Source organism: Polyodon spathula, chromosome 12 (assembly GCF_017654505.1).
Source record: "Polyodon spathula isolate WHYD16114869_AA chromosome 12, ASM1765450v1, whole genome shotgun sequence".
In the NCBI taxonomy this organism is placed as follows: Eukaryota; Metazoa; Chordata; class Actinopteri; order Acipenseriformes; family Polyodontidae; genus Polyodon; species Polyodon spathula.
The window spans coordinates 7,109,233-7,127,488 of NC_054545.1; the positions used below are offsets into that span (position 1 = coordinate 7,109,233).

Here is an 18,256-nt window from a genome sequence, read left to right on the forward strand (position 1 = left end):
AGTCATAATAATAGGCATTGAAATATTGCAATCAAAATGCAATTTTTTACACTTTCAAATTCTAAGCAAGTTACAGTGCTATTGATTGATTGATTGATTTTTTGTTTTTACTTCAAATATTACAAATAGTTTCCTGTTGTAAAAAATCTGGATGGCTATTGTAAAATAGAGCTGCAGCATTCTCCAGCCAGATTGACATGAGACGCTGGTGTTTGAACACAGAACAAAATCTGTTTGCTGCGGTTTACGTTTAGTTTCATTCAATTTATGTTTAGCGCTTCACATTTTACAATTGTCTGCCTACGAGTGTAATCTACAGCCTTGCTGCATAAAGTACAAAACAGCACATTACCATCGACGTGAAATTCGTCCTAGCCAAACTCGATGATCCGATCTTTAGGGGTGATTGTTTTTGTTTTCGGCATTTTTGAACAGCTCCGTATACTGACTGAAATAAACTGAAGCCTGATTCAACACTGAACTTGAATACCGAAAGCAGTTTTATTAGACAGGTTTGTTTATGTAAATATAAAGAAAAGTTGCCTGTGTTCATTTTTATATATGGTACGTATATTGATTTGGTTATCAAACAAACAAAAAAAGCCTTGTGTGTTTTTTGCCCCTCCTCAAATGTAAAACAAAAAAATCTCTGACATCATAGAAAATCTGTGTTTTTCTGTGTTAACATAGAAAATCAAATTGGTAATGTGATACGAAAAGGCTGCCTAAGTCTGCTTTGCGTTCATACATATGTAAAAGCCAGCCCTGGTCCTGAATTGCAGGCCCTGGACCACATCAAAACAGTGGCCTGGGCTGCCTTTTCTTTTTTGGAGTGTTCACATAAAGGCGGCCTTGGGCTGCCTTTTCTTTTTTGGAGTGTTCGCATATAAAGGCAGCCCTGGGCCTCCTTAAATTGCAAGTGAGAATGGGTTATCATCTGATGTCACCCTGTGTCCAGGATCGACTATGCTGATAGGCAGCAACCTTTAATGGTGACTGCCGACAAATCATAAATCAAATCACAGAGCAGCCAGCAGTGGTGACTTCTGACCTCTTTAATTTTTATACTACAGTACACCACCACACTGGGTCCTGATCTTAAAGATCTTTATAAGTACTTGCATGGGAGGTACTGTAGAAAAGACACCAGTTAGGCAACACCAAGCATATTATCAATGAGTTTTGTTGGAGGTGTTTCTATCAGAAATGTTCTGTTTACATTATGAGGAACTATCTATATATCAACAATATCCAAAACACTTGTTTTTATACTTTATCACTATTTAAAACAAATAAAAATAATGATATCTGCTACATGTTACTTTGTGGATACAGTGTGGTTTAATAAATATCAAATGTTTTTGTCTTTATGTGTTGCTATGTGGCTTCACATTCTATTTTCAGTAATAAAGCAGGGGATGTATATTAACGGCATTTATACATTTGCAGGATGAGCGCTTGCTGTATTCCTACGTGTGTTCAATTGAAACGCTTTGGGACTACATAGAAATAAAACCATCAACTGCTGCAGAGCAGAGAGGTTGAGGAAATTGCCCATGTATAAAATGACATTCCATCTGACGGCCTGCCATGTAGGCCATTTCAAAGGAGATACTGGTTTTGAATCTCCGGTGTGTATTTCAGTTATAATTTCGTGCCACTATTCTATTATAATTGTGTTTCAGGAAATGTACACATAAAAGTTCAGTGTATTGTCAGTTATGTATAACAGTAGTGTAAACATGGCTTCTCCTTGATGTTTACAGGTACATCTGCGTTCTGCAGAACGACTCAGAGACCTGTGCTGTGCTAATAGAGGAACCTTCATCAAGGTGGGTCAGCACCTGGGTGCACTAGATTACCTCCTTCCAGGGGAATACACAAGCACGCTGAAGATCCTTCACAGCAGGGCACCCCAAAGCAGTCTGCGGGAGATCGAGCAAGTCATCAGAGAGGACCTAGGAAAAGAGGTTAGATTCTCTCTGTGTACTCATGGATAAGTAGATGATATGTATAAAACAGCAGTGTATAAAATAAAAACCTTACGGTGCTGGTATGAAAGATCATGTAGTATACCACAAATAATAAACATGTACTTCTGAATTGGCAGATCTACAGGTCACTCTAAAACATTTAATTCTATTTCCTGTAACGTATGCATATAAACACCATATGTTATGTATTACTTTTTTGTACAATGATACAATGATTTATTCTTTCAGATTAAAAAAAAAAATCTAACATCGTGTAATGTGAATAGAAAGGAAATATTTTCTGGTAAAAGGGCATTTTCAGTTGGTGATCCTCCTTACTTGAAGCTGTAGATGGACCTGTCATGCCTCGTTGATTTTAGTGAAGCAGGAGAATAATCTGTGCCTCACTGTGTCACAATAAAAGTCCTCTTCTGCCGCTTCCTCTGCTTGTCAAGATGTGAACTGCTGTGTTGTTCTAATAATGAGAGGCAAAGATAAATTATTTTCAGTTTGCTCTGTTTTCCAAAAATAGCTTTGCCCTCGGTGGACAGTCTGACCTTCGAATATTTCATTGTAAACATGGCATATGTAATAGAAAAAAAGAAAAACATATTGCTTGTGTTTTATATTTCAGATTTAAAAAATCAAATCAATATATTGTTATTATTATTACCAGTAAATAATAATAGTACCAGTAGTAATCGTACAAGTAGTGGTAATAGTTTTCATATTAGTAGTAGTATATTGATTTACTATAAAAAAAAAAAAAAAACAACTGTGCATATAAGTAGTGCATAGCAAATAACACAACATTCAAAATAACATTTTATGAATTCATGTTTTTAGTTTTTATTAACTAAGTATAATACTGTAAATTCCCTGCCCCCCACCAACAATTTCTCTATACGATTGTGCCAGAGATACATCTCAATCTTAAGACACACTGTGTTGTATATAAGACTCAGGAAGTGGTCTTTATATACCATACCACATCAGGTGTGTATCCCTACCTCTATTAACAATACAATGAAAACAGTGGGCCTTTTTTTGTGTGTGGTACGAATACACTAATTTAATAAATAGGGTATATATCACAAATTGAAATTGTGGATCCAAATAGTAGTGATTATGTGTTTTTTCATTGTTACTCAGCAAGCGTTGTCTTTTCATGTCTGTACGGCAATGCAGATCTTGCTGGCCTGTCGCTGCTCTGCCCTAGCACTGTAATTGGCACTTGCCAGCTCTTTTTAGCTAATTACTGGCAACGCGTGTCGCAGTGTACTTCGAGCCCTCTCTTCTTGTGGATGTCCTTGCTCATAAATTCCCGTGGCAGTCTCTGCACAATCATGATGTTTATGACAAAGGTCGGGGAGACGTGCCTCACCATGGATTAGTCAGGTCATACCTAGCTTAAGGAAAGGCCTTGTAACAGTGGGCTCATTACAGAGATGCTGCCTGGAAGATAACTCATCTGTATCTGCATGGCTCACTACTTCCAGTATGTGAAGTTCTGGAGAAGCCGCTTATTCAAAATATGTGTTGGATCCACTCAGCTTTTCTAAATAAGGATTTGGTTTTGTTACATTTTATACATAAAAAGAAACAACAACAGCATATTATTATTATTATTATTATTATTATTATTATTATTATTATAAATATTAATATAATAATAAAATAATAATAATAATAATAATAATAATAATAATAATAATAATAATAATAATAATAATAATAATAATAATAATAATAAAATAAAGATTTAATGCCAGATGTATATTTTTTGACTGCTTAAATCATTAACTAGACTGGTGCAAAATAAATTGGGAGAAAAATAAGGTATAATTTTCTTTTTGATTTCGGAAGCCGTGATGCTTGAAAGGGTCAGTGGTTATCTTTAATGATAGAAGCGCAATATCACACAACATGGCAATACATATCAGCTTGAAAAAAGATTGACAGCATTAGATTTATGTGAACAATCAATACAAATAGATTCAGTGAGGTTTTTCATGTAGATCCTATGCTGTTTGTTTTTCTAACATGTGCCCATGGAGGTTTACAAATGTTGTACTTTGGACTAGATGGTAGACTATGTTTTTTATATTTATATTTATAAATATTTATTTTTAAGACATTGAATACAGTTGATTAAATTCACGTTCAGTTGTGTAAGAGGTGACCTTCTCCATTTCCTGTATTGCACCTTTCCTTCTTGATTCCACATACTATACTCTGTTTATTTATGTGCCTAACATGTAGTAGTAGTAGTAGTAGTCAAACCCGGCTGACAGAAGGACGGACGAACAATTGAATGTAAAATATTGTTAACAATGACTTACACCTGACCAGTTTTAGTTCAATATGTTTTGTTTTTTTAGACATTATTTTTTCTTCAATGTTATGAATTGAGTGTTGGTGATATTTTCAGAACCCCTCTCCCCTCTATCAGGTGCAACATCAGCAATGCACTTCAGATTTTACACTGAATTGGTTTTTAGCCTTTGCAAAATTGGGTCTCTCTAGTTTTTTTTTTATACAGCATTCAGAAAATTCCTTGTGCTGCAGCATGACATAAGATTGTTTCCCAAACCTGGGACTCTTCTTTGGTGGTTTATTTCTAACACGTGAATGCATTTCTCAAAATTTCTCAAAAGGTAAAAATGGAGAAAAAAAAAAAAAACTACCATTTTACACTAACTCACAACTAGGAATTTTTATTGTTTTCTTGTGCTTACAGATACATAACGTAAATGCTTTGCTCTTATAAATGGATTCCAAGTATTTTGCCATCTTGTGTACCAGATATTTTAAGGCACTTTTCTTTTTTTACAAGATCTCACAATGCACTTCCCTTCACTGTCCCTTTTGCATTACATCTAAATATAATCAACTCTCCTTTTCATGTCACATCCCTTTAGCCAAAACAACATGCCGCTTGAGCAGAAAGCAAAAGGCTGAACCATATACCGAACCATTGTTGGTTCTCATACATTTCTCATATTATTAGCATGTATGTTTTTCCTAATGTGCTGCTGTTGTCTTCCAGGATGTCCTTGAAAATAGGATAAAAGTCTCATAGATCTTTGCTACTTAAATAGATAAAATAAGTAAAAGCTTTTATTGCCTAGAGAGGAGCCTCAGGAACAGTTGTGTTTTTTTTTTTTGGGGGGGGGGGGGGGTAAATTAAGAAGCTGAAAAGCTATAATACTAAAGAAAAAAAAACATAACGGATGCACTAAAGGTTTTTTGAAAAAGAAACAAAATGGTTACCACTCAGTTGATTAACTAGTAGTCTCATTACACAAAGAATGACCTCATTAATCTTTGGGAAGCCAGCAAAGCTGAAACAAGCGATTTCTTCCCTAGCTGATGAAACCAAGCCCTGGATTGTTCAGCGCATTAATCCCCCACAGTGACAAAGCCCAATGCAGAACCCTGTTTCATTACTTTATACCAGCAAACAACAGATGGCACGCAAGTCTCAGTGTGCTGCCTTGTGCTTGCACTGCCGTTATGTAAGATGGGGCTTTTATTGTAGCTCCTGCTGCATTTCAATTATATACCAGCCAGCCGAAAACATTAACGTGTGGAATTCTCCTAATAATATGTGTCCATGTGCTGGGTTATTTCAGCGTTGTGAATTTTTCATTTCTAGCAGTAGCAGGCTGGATAAAAAATAATTATAATAATATTAATAATAATAATTGCCAGTGTGTGAAGCAGTCATTTTCTTTTCTCACACATACAGTTCAGTACAAATGCCATCATTGCTTGAGCGTCAGCACTCTGAAGACAGATGTTTATAACTAAAATGCTATTTATTTCCACTAAGTCATATACCCACATTGCTAGAGAGAGAGACTTCTCTTACTGAGTGCTTAAATTGTTCTGCACCCCAGCTTTCAAGGACTTCTCAGTAGATAAAATATCTCACCCCAGTTGGAAGGACCTACACCTAAACTGAAATCCAGTAGAAACTCTTTGTTATCTAAAAATCCTTTTTTTTTAATTTTTTTATTTGCATTGTGCTTCGGTATGATCCTTAGACATAGCCAGTGCTCTACGGGGGGTTAGAGAGCATTTTAGTCTTCTCAGACAGCTTCCGTTAATTCAACACACGGTCAAAATGCTCTGGGACTTTCGGTTTTATAAAATGATGCTCTTAGTTCAGTATTTAGCAGAACATACACAAAAACACATGATGTAATTGGAACATGATAGTCCACATTAACGATGGCTGCAGTTCAGTAAAGAGGAAGATGACATGTCATAAACGCATCCGGCAGTAAGCGAACCTGCATCAATATTCCCAGTGCAGAATAGAAAATACTAGCATTTTATTTTGGCATACAACAACAAAAAATGGGACCGATTTCACGACTCACATAGAGGTTCTTTATAAAGGTATGATAGATTTATTTCCATCTGATTTTGTAGTAATCAGGAATTTAATCTTGTGGTTTTAAAAATCACAATGTACAGTCCTAAGAAATCACGGCCACACTGCTATAGAATATAATCTGAATATAATAAATGCTCATTTTCCTGTCAAATTTTTTTAGATAAAAATAACGTAATCTAAGTTAAGCCTTAACTGTACTTTACCTACTATGTTTAGCTGCAACTATCGTCTCCCAATCCCATATATTACTATAATAGCATGAATACCTTTTCTAATAACGTCTCTTTAAGGCATGAATATTTATCGTTAGTTCAATAGAGATCTGTATCTTGCACTTTGCAGTGGTAGTTTTGCTCCTGAATGAGAAAAACTTGAGCTGCTGAATAACCTACACAAACCTACACAACGTTGTTGACATTACAAAATCCAAAATATGTAGTAATCTGCAATTGTAGCAGAAACAAAGAACAGTTAATTTGTTCAAAATCGTTTAAGTTTTAAAGCAAACTGAATGCAGTATTAAGGACTCCTGTGTGTTTGCATCATGCAGTGTATCTGACCCTAAATGCAGTTTAGCCGCAATATTTATTTACTCAAGTACTTAAACAAGGTGCTGTAACCTTAAATGCCTTTTAAAAGGAAACAACAGTAAATATGGACCAATAGCTCAAGCAGTTGGTGCTGCTGACTGAGTACATAAACATTATCACCGCTCTGCTGTGAGTACAGCCCTGCTAATCGTTAACTGTCTTCTGATGCACTGGAAACATCACAGTAGGCTCACTTGTCTAGTTTATACATGGGCTATTATAGTGATGTTGGGATTTCCCAAGTGAGTCATCCATGTTCTAGCTGTACAAGTGGCATTTAAAATGTGGTGACTCCCTTGTGTTCCATGCATGTAGGTTTGTACATTTGCAGTACTGCAAAATGATTTATGGTATGAAAATGACTTAGGATAAGATGCACAGTGTATTGTCATTTGAACACATCCTTTTTATGTTTTTATGTTTTGAAGTATTCATACTTTTCATGAGAAAACACGACATCTTTATCAATTAGTGCTAAATTTATTTCACATCATTTCATTTTGCGTTAATTTTGCTATGTAGTACTTCTGCATGCCTACAAAATGTAAATCATGCATATTAGCTCAGTTAGCTGAGTCCTTGGAGTGGATTTAAGCAATCATTGTGTTTCCCTTTGTGGCACTTTGAAACACTGAAATATCAAAGTGTCACTGTTTTTACTGCTCTCTGCTGCATTCTAAAAAAAGAAAAACAAATCTGCAGTTGCTCTGTGCCTTTGCTTTCAGCAGTGTTGAGAGAAAACATGTGTGCCTAAATATTTACATCACTCTGTTCATTTTATCTCAATGATGTTCAGTGTTATTTATCTGTTGCTTTATATACGGCCGAGTCCCAGTGCAGTGGCGAGATTGTGGCAGGGGACTTGCATGGCTTGATATTTCCATCCCTTTATGCCTTGCTTTATTCATTTTCTCAGTGGTACACCGGGAACATCTTTTAATGTTCAGCGTGATGTCGCTTCTCCATTATGTATTGCTTTGTGTCTGCGCTTGGTGCAGTCCTGGGAACAACAACATTGAGCACTGGAGTTTCGAGAGCATTGTGACATTGTGCTAATGGTGCTCCCTCAGGAAAAAAAAAACAAACAAAAAAAAACCTCTTCTGTGCAGAAATCTGATGTCTGTGACAATTTACTGACCATCTGTGGGGATGCATGTTCTTTAATCCTTGATTGCCTCTGTAAGACATACAGGATTCCTGTCTCTAGCCAGTCTCTGCAGCTTGCTAAGACACCCATCTTATACAGCTAGAGCTACTGAGTGTGTGATTGACTGGCTTAAAGGTGTACATTTATTAATATCTAATTACGCTGGATACAAATCAGGATCTCTCACTGCCCCACACCCCCAAGATCATATCCATTGTATTTCTGTTTGGTGATCAGCTGCGTTTTTCAACCCATGTGTTCATCTTTGGTTGTCAAATATTTATTATTGTATTCAAAAGGTCCTGTTGTCTTTGGTAACATGCAGGTGATGGAAATGTCATTCCCTGCTGTATATTGTGGTATTGGTGTGTTCAGGATAATGTTCTTATGTGTCTCAAAGGAAAATAAATCATAGAATTATATATGATTTTTAACACCATTAAGCGATTAACCCATTAAGACCTATTCCTAGGACTGCAAAATGTGTAAGATAATTCTGCTATGAATTCTGCACAGATGATTCTCTTGGATGTTGTAGCTGTACGTACAGTATATATGCTTTTTTCTTATCATGAAGCCATTTACCAAGTGAATCCAGTAACTATTTTTGTAATAGCAGGTTAACATTCTGCCACTTTTACTGGTGAAGAATAAAGTTCAGGACCTCAGATTGGTAGGCCACACTGTCTTTAATGTGCTCTTGATTTGCAGTTTGGCCTCATCACTGTTTAAGCTCACATGCTGTTTTTTGTCAGAATTCACAGTTGCTCTCCCTGTGGAGATTCCTTGTGAAAAAGAACAGCAATGCATTTAAAAGTGTGATTTTTTTTTTAAGTAAAAAAAAAAAAAAAAAAAGGAAACTGTTTAAAAATGTAATGGAATTTCACACCACTGGCTGCACTCTCTCGCAGTGAAAATCTGCGAACTAATTTTTGCCGGAGGTGTTCAAGAGGTGTTGGGCTTTTTGATGTCATGAGAGAAACATAATTTCCACACTGCTGAGATCAGAATATTACCAATCTAGACCTAACCTTTTACGGTTCAGCCTCACTTAAGAATACAAATGACAAACAGTTAAGTCATAGGGAATAAATGGCACAGTTTTTGTCATGACTGGCATTTCATGCTATTGTAAACTAGGGGAGACCCATGACAAGGGGGAGGGCAACATTCATTCTTTTTGACATAGTAATTAAAAAATCTGTAGCATACATTTTTGTATTAAAGGTTGTATGCCTATGTTTTATAGTGTTTATTTTAGGAACAGGTTACATGTTATAGAACTCACAGTTGTATTCATTTTTCAACATGCTGATATCTGTAAAAGTAGATATTACAGTGTATTTAAGGATGTGGAAGTTTATCAAAACAGAGCTTATCTTCGTTTTGTTTAATACTGATGTTCCCATTACTTTGATTAATTGCTTCATGCTCGTATGTGCAATTTTAGCAATACAATTATTTTAAGCATATTTCCTGAGAAAATATAAACACAATATCCCCATAAATCATAGCTGTGCCGTGTTTCTTACTCTGACGTAATGTTTTGATGACCATAAGCAAGGCCATTGTGAGGAGAGATGCTTAAAATGATTTGAATGCTAAAATTGCATATACGAGCTTAAACAAATTAATCAAAGTAATGGGCATAAAAAAAAACTAAAAGAAGGTAAGCTCAGTTTTTGTTCCTGCCTATAAACACTTTAAGGAAATAAAAATGCTTTGACCCTACGTTTTCATATATTGAAACGTTATTTTGTCATTTCTGCCTGCTCCACTGCATCTTGTATTGGACAGTGTGGGGATTTCTGTTTTTTAGGTAATTATACTAGAACATGTTGTATTTATTAGTGACAGATTTTATCCCATCCACTGCCATTGTTAAATTTCTGTGACAGTGACACTACATAGCATGAATTAGCCCCTTACAAGGGTTCAACATTTGTTCAATGTTTTCCGGGAGATTGAATAATACATAGTTGTGTACCCTGCTGTGGTAGAACACGTCTTCAAGGTCCTCGAGGGCTTGCAGTTCATTGCAGAAAATGGAAACTGAAAACATTTGCTTGTGTGAGTAAATAATTGCCCAGGGGCTATTTAGTTTTTACAACCACAAAGGAAAGGGAAACTGCAATTGACTGGATACGTTATTGCTGAATATAAAACTGTAATGCAAATTCCAAACATTGTGCTTGCATGGTGATTGCAGCAAAGTGGAGAACTAGTCAAGGGGTGTATAACCCTTTCGGTTTGCAGAAAGCTGACAGTATTCACTCAGCATTAGATTTGTGTTTGCAATCATTCCGACCGGTTCTAGGTTCTGTTACTTCAATACTGCGCAATCATTTTTCTCAAAATCTGTCTTTACTTAGCTTTGTGCTTGCTTTGAGCTTGACTGCAAATTCCTAAGTGCTGGGACCAAGCATCTTCCCCCATTCCAGTCAATACTATCTTTCAACTGTAACAGCCAAATCATCTCTACATATAGTATATAGGTAGTTAGCTATGTGGTCCAGTGGTTAAATAAATGGGCTTGTAACCAGGAGGTCCCTGATTCAAGTCCAAGCTCAGTCCTTCACTCATTGTGTGACCCTGAGCAAGTCACTTAACCTCTCTGTGCTCTGTCTTTCGGGTGAGACGTTGTTGTAAGTGACTCTGCAGCTGATGCATGGTTCACACACCCTAGTCTCATATCTTGTAAAGTGCTTTGTGATGGTGATCCACTATGAAAGATTATTATAGTGTTGGTGGGACAGGCAGTGCTGAAAGGGCATCAAGTCTTTTCAGTCCAGGCATTTTGGATTCTCTAGACAAGCTCAAAAGAAGTTCAAAGCCAGATGAAGGCTGATTTAAAAATGATTGGAACATGACTCATTGGAGCAACAAAACCTAGAGCCACCCAAAATGCTAAAATGGTAAAGAAAATACAACACAACATCTAAAATGGCATTTGAAGCTGCTTACTGATTAACGCTTCTATCAAATCTGCACTGGAGAGTCAGTAAGTTGTTCACTTTTATGTTCAGATCAGACTATGTACTGACCAGCACAATTGTGAGTAAGATCTAACAGTGTCTTAGATCACGATGTCGTGTGCATCGCTGTTTTTATAGCCGCCTTGGCTGTGGCTGTGTCGCTGCATGTCATGCTTTGTCATTTGTAGAATCATTCCCACTTCAAAGTATCTTCTAAATATTCCCTGGCATATGTTTGATTTACATGACTCACTAACCTAGTGAAGAGCTTGGGGAAAATAAAGCAAAGGGAGTAGAATTTTAACTGCTTACAGAACACATTCCATACATCAGCCCAATGTACTGTACTGTACTTTTTTTTTTTTTTTTTTTTTTTTTTTTTTTTTACACTGCCCTTAACGAATGGTATCTTTTAGTGCAGTTGATTTATTGCATATGGTTAATAGATAATGTTTAATTTTTAAAGTACTAATCTGTTTTTTTTATTTTTTATGTTGATTATGAAAAGCCCAGCTGTGCCTGCTTTTCTATTCATAGAGTTTATTCAGCAGGGCTATTTTACAGTCTATTCAGAGTGTGATTTACATCCCAAACAACTACTGCTATAGCAGGGGCACTCAGCACACTTGCACTTGGGTCTGTTTGTTTGAGGTCAATTAACATTTAATATTTTGAACACATTATGTAATGCTTTTTTAATGGTGTGTATTGTTTACAGTGTGTGAAAAATAATAGATTGTGAGGTTCCAATAGATCTATTAGTTCAGTCGACGTGAAGTTACCCACATATAGGTTATCTGTTTTCATTTGTAGCCATTTTGAATGATTTGATGAGTCCATACTCAAGTTAATATTTCCCAACCGCTGAAGCACTGTTTCTGTACTTGTAAAAATAATATATTATTTACATCCACTTGGCGTTTTGGGGAGCCGTAAGTGTATGTCTTACAGTATGCATTATGTACTACTGTAAATGGCTTTGAAATGTTCTGTACATTTATATTGACAGGCATTTATAATTAGCAAAAGAAGGAGCAGGTTCCATTTGACAAGTAGTTCAAGTGACATTTTGGAAAAGCTTTGTAAACAGGTCAGCAAATGAAGAGAAATCTTACCTAACCTGTCTAGGTTTACTATGAATTATAGCTTTCAATGTACAGTAGTAGTTTAAGTTTAGGTAGATATTGTTTAAATCATGCAGTAGCATTGTAATAACTGAATGTGTAATAATTCTTCTGAATACTTGTTCTGTATGTAAGCAGTTAAAAGCTTTGTTTACACTTCATTTGGAACGGTTTTCATCTCTCTTTATTTTTTTTTCTTTACTTCAACCCATGTAGACCTTTCTGAGGAGTTATCAGGCATGCATTCTCAATGTAATTTAAAGACAGTAATCTAGAGATCTGAAATATATATAATGACATCACGTGACTTTTTTTTTTTTTTTAATTAAAAACAAAATACTTCTTTCAGATGTAGATTTTTGTACCCTGAGTGGGCCACCAAAGTGTACCTCAAAGGAAAGTACACAAAGACAGTCATTATTGCAAATTGTAATTACAGCGTGAATGAATGGTTTTCCCCAGCCATAGTAATTATGATTGTACTTTACAAAATCTAAGAACATCTAATGACTCAAACTTAAGAAAGTCAAAAATGTGAGTATAGAACTTTCTAACATACTGTATTGTATATCAGAGTTGTCCAACTTTTTTTGACTGAAATAGGCACATTGATGACCAGTGGTATCAAAAATTCAAAATAAATAAAACAAAAATTACTTTTTTTAAAAACTAGACTACAAGTCTTGGTCAGACTTGATAGTGCCTTGTTACTCCTTTTGTCCGGTTGGGTGTGATATCATCATTATAACTTGTTACAAAATAAGAGTCATTTTTGTAGAGCCCCAGATCAAAAGACATGTTTGTGTTTATTGACAGTTCTTAACCATAGTCAAGGAGATGACCCAAAATGACCACTGTGTGTAGTTATGTGATGTACTCAAGAAACACCAGAATAGTGTTTGCTTGCAATTATAAGCTGAGAACAAAACAGGGAAGTAATTTAAGCAACACTTCCTTTTGACGTAGTGGTTAAATACCAAATTTATGTTTTGGTGGTTTTTGATAAATTAATTTTGCTGATGTGTCTCAAAATGGCAGCTAACCTTAACACTCTGTTGGTAGGGCTTGCATCAAAGTAGTATGCTGACAGTGAGGTTCAGTTGTACATGCCTCAGCTCCCACAGTGTGAAGAGTAAGCATGGCAGCGTTTTACTGTGGGCAGGTCGAGAGATCAGACTGCCCATTGTTTAACAGTAAGACATGGTGTGTGTTTCAAGCAAGTTAGGCCATGTAGCTTTTCCAAGTGTATGAGGTAACCACTATCACACCTGCAAAGATTACAATACTAAAGGCTTTGTTCCCTAGCTGTGATTTTGTTTCTTTTGCTTCGAAATTGCTTTGTGTTACTAAATCTTTAAGCAATGACATTTTGTCTTGACCTTCTTCAGGGCACTTACGAAGAGACAAATTTGTTTTCTGTCCACAAATATTTTCCGTAGATTCAAGGACTTAACTTGAAACATCAATTTTTACCTTCTTTCCTTTCAGCATGTATTTGTGTTAGTTTTTGTAATAACTTTTCTGAAGACCTCTTGCACTGATAGATACGCTTTCAAAAGCCTGAGTTAAGGGTCTACTTTAATGTGCCTTTAAGAGCTTCCCATAATTCAGAATCTGAAATGAAATGGTGAAGTGCCACTGGGGCCTCACAATGCTGAAATGGGTATTGACAGGCTTCTTTTCTACTTTCTGTGTTTTAAATGAATCCATTTCAGTTTATGTGTGGGCTATCAACAGATAATACACTGGAAACAACAAGACAGAAAATTAGCTGAAATCACAGTTTTTGTTTTAACAGAGATGTCTCCTGAATACCAGTCATAATGATTAACATTGTGTAGCTGTACAATGCAACTGCACTTAGGACAATGCAGGAAAATTCCACTCTTTAGTGCAATGTAATTATTGTTTTTTTGTGGATCAAAATAGCCTGCCCACTTTTTGTCCTGAGTCTTAGATCCAAAAAAATAAAAAAAAATAAATAACTTTGACTGCCTGCTGTTTTAATTTTTGTCTGGACAGGTGTATGTGACAAAGTATTTGCATAATAATAATTCACACAATTCTACCAGGTGGTGAAAGCACAATCTGTTCGTTGTATTAAAAATGTTTTCTTGAATTATCTCATATTAAGTGTAGGGTGTCAATACTTTTGTCCTCAACTGTAGCTGTATTCTATAGTGGTTATTGTCTAATAAAACAACTATTTTTCTTGCACTTGACCTCTGATTTCACTTGGTGCCCACACTGAATATTCTTTGTTTTTATGCATCAAACAAGCTTGTTGCTCAGTGATACAGCAGTATGGAAGCACTCTACTGCAGCTGTACATCAGCAAGGCATATTTCTAAGATGAGAGCCTAAGGCTTGGATGGACAGATTTGTACTTCTGGTTTTGTACTTTTTTTGAGTGGTAGTTCAGTGTCATGCTGGATGATTGGGTTAAGATAGGGACATTGTGAATAAACAGCATGGTGAAAGTGTTTTAGAAAAGAGTGTACAGATCTTACATCGTTTCTTAATTGGGCTTAATTATTTAGTTATTTTGCAGCAATTCAATTCCACAAACACTAGAGTTGATTAACAAGTATAAAGCTTCTATTTATCAACACATACTTTTACATTGCAGGTAGGTCTACAAAGTCACAAAAACCTACTAAAAGTCAAGATACGAAAGAAAAACAAATGATACATAGAGCCCATAATCTGAAAACAAAGAGAAGGGTATTATTCAGGCTATGCTAGTTGTTTGTTGCACTGCCTGAAGTAACTCAATTCTTGCCCTACTATCAGGCACCCAACTATAGGACGAATTGTCCCATTCATACATGTCATGTCCCATTCATACATATCATGTCCCAGTCATACATCCTAGCAATTACTAGTTTTAATCATAGTTTCTTGAAAAATAGAAAAAGAGGCTGGTGTTTTTTTTGTTTTTTTTGACCCATTCTAATTCTTCATGTATAATGTTGTCTGATTTACTAAATTGGTGTGTTCTGACAAATTTACGACCTAGGGTAAAATACCATAAAAATTAAATCCAATTAGACTATTGATACCATACCTTTAGGGCACAGGCCTTGGTTCATTTGCCAGTTTTCCAAAGTCCCTGATAGATCACTGTCTTCTGCAATACAATGTCTTATGCCACCATTAATCCCCATGAATTTATATGCTACATCAATGAGACATTGTGCAATGTCATCCTCTGAATAAAACAAAGAAGCTGTTAATTGCCTTTTGCATGACTAGCCTCCTTTCCAACCTCAATCCTTTTGCATTACAGAGTGACCTCCTGGAGTGAAACTTGACATCCTAATGTTCCTGCAAGTCCAACAGGCTTGAACACTCATGCTCCAGCTAAGGCTTTATGTCACTTTGCTGTAGTACACAGTCAAATACAGAATACAAATATTATTTACTGAAGAATTTTGCCCTCATACAGAACCAATGATGTTATATTAAAAGGTCAGCTCCCAATTACTTTCATGGCAACATACAAGCGCTTTAATGAATGGAATCTGATGATATCATACTACCAAGGTGAGAATTATCAAATACAAGGAACACAATGGATAATACTACAGATCTGACCAGTGCTGATAACAGTGTGGACAGGCTGCTAAAGTCACTTTTTTTTTCCCCAGCCCCTCAGCAGTGGAAATGTAATTGTGGTGGGTAGGTAGGTGTTAGTTTTCAATTACAGTGTGTGTGTGTGTGTGTGTAATTCTGGGTGTCTAGAGTGAGACTAATGCCTTGTTTCCACCAGCCACGCTGATGTGCACCTCAGCTAGTCCGTCTCAGGGCATTTCCATTTATGCTGAGGTGCACCTCGGTGCCTCCCAAACCACTTTGAGATGGTACAGTTTTGTATCTCATACCCGATGAGTCCACACTGGTCCAGGTGGAAGAGTCGTGATGTAGCATGATGCGCAGCGTCAGTATGTTTGTGGATTTCACTGCAGACGTGGAGGTCGCTAGCGAGCCAAGAAAACTGAATGTTTGCTTACCTTGGGATGGGAGGAAATGAAAGCATTTTTTGAAAAATTTGCAAGAAAGTTCATTTTTAACAACAGCCAACACGACAAGCAAACACTTACCATGCAAGCTTTAGGATGATGCAAGTACAGGTCATTGTCTTCTTTTTCTTTGTTTTCGCAGCCAGTTGCTGTAAAATCAGTATTTATAAGGCTGTCAATAGTGTGGATAACAAAAATGTTAACAGAAACAAGCCTTCTTTCAACCTCCATGTTTATAAACAGTCAGAATCCCAGCATGCTGTGTGTCACAGAATGCCATTTGACCTCTGATGTAGCACAAATACTTCCAAGGTTAGCTGTACCTGAGTAAATGCAGTGGATACACCTCAGCTGGACGGTCTAGCTGAGGTGCACCTAAGCGTGGTTAAAGCCTGGTTCCTATACACACTAATAAATTATTACTTTAATGCATGCACTAAAATTGACGTCCTTTAATAAATGCCATGTGAATTATTTTGTGAATTATTATGAGCTGGATGCTCATTTAAATACATTATCATGCATAACCATACAAATCACATATTCATACTGATTACCATAGTATAGCACAATAAAACTAGTGTGCACTATAATATGCCCACTGTTTCACGCGATAACGAATAAAATTGCAGAAATCATTAACGTGCACAGTAATTGCAACTGTTGCACACCATAAAGTTTAGTGCCCTATGTGTTTATGTTCTGAAGGACATCACTCTGCTAAATACCATTGCCAAGATATTAATGGTTAAAAATGGAAATGTTTAATATGGAAATTAAGTTGAAACCATATAGAGGCACAATAAATGAGGATTTTAAAACTATTTGCTTTTATATCAGTACAGTTCATTATTTTACTACATGCTTTACCTTGTAAACAGTAAGATGAAAAATAGGTTTCCGTTTGCAGTCTTACAGTTTTATTTTTACAGCCAGTGTTATAGCTTCCACTAAATTCCTATTGGAATATTATTTATCTGGTCAACACTCCCACAAACACATGCAGAATGATTTAGAGAGGGTTTCATTTTATTAAATCTGGACTTGACCTTCACAATGATAAACTCTTCACTTTTTCTGCACCAAGCATGTATTGCTATAAATTGGGAGTACACAGCTTACAAAATATTGTGTAGAAATGGCAGCTTGAGCAATTGCAGTGAATTCACTTTTTGTAGCAGATCATTCCATGGTTGTAACAGCACTGGGTAGTCGCATGGTTCACTTTAACCTGCCCACTCTAATAATAAAGGATACATTTCAGCAAGCAATTGATGTCTTGAATCTCACTGTTTATTTATAACCTTAATTACCCAGTAATGCAAATTATTTAGTAACTATACAAACATAGGCTTGTATTGATACAAAATAGTATAACTATATACGTTATTTCAAACCATCATTTTGTTTTGATTCAGTGTAGGTGGGGGGGTCTATTTTATGATCTAATGCACTTCTACCATAACACTGTTCCCACTGTCTTTCTATTGTCTTTAGTGATGGTAATAAGAAGGTCAGTAATTCAGCCCAGGGGTAAACACAAGCAAAATGAACATAGAGTTAAAAAGCAGCAGGATTTATATCTGCCGCTGTTTAGATCATTACTTATTCCTTATATTTTGAGCTTGCTCTGCGGTTCTCAACTGAACATTAGCTTCATTATAATAATTCAAGTGCGATTGTACCTAGGCTCGATCACATTGGATACAGTACATTGCACACATGCCAACTATAGATTGGCATCCTTGAAAAATTAGATAAGATCGGATAGATTTTGTCCTAAATAATTAAAAGTGGCTTATTAAAAACTCATAGGTCAGACCAGCCAAGTTGGTCACAGCGATTGAATTTAAAGGTTATCAGAGGTCTATGGAGTAGTCCTGTTGAAACAGTGCCACTGATGCAATGCCAAAAACCGATGACGGATTTGTAATCTCTTACTTACAATATTGTCCTATCCTTTAAGAAAACAATCCAGTTATTTAAAACTGTAAGACTGTACATTCAGAATGATCTGTCT

At 36.0% G+C, this 18,256-nt stretch overlaps 1 protein-coding gene across 3 annotated transcripts in view; it reads left to right on the forward strand.

The window, feature by feature from the left end:
* The window catches only part of adck1 (aarF domain containing kinase 1), a 121,502-nt gene that overhangs the window by 42,552 nt on the left and 60,694 nt on the right, over positions 1-18,256 (forward strand). For all 3 annotated transcript variants that reach the window (XM_041265856.1, XM_041265854.1, XM_041265855.1), the window contains exon 4: positions 1,767-1,970. In XM_041265856.1, the coding sequence (XP_041121790.1) occupies positions 1,767-1,970 (204 nt within the window). The remainder of the gene's footprint in view (positions 1-1,766; positions 1,971-18,256) is intronic.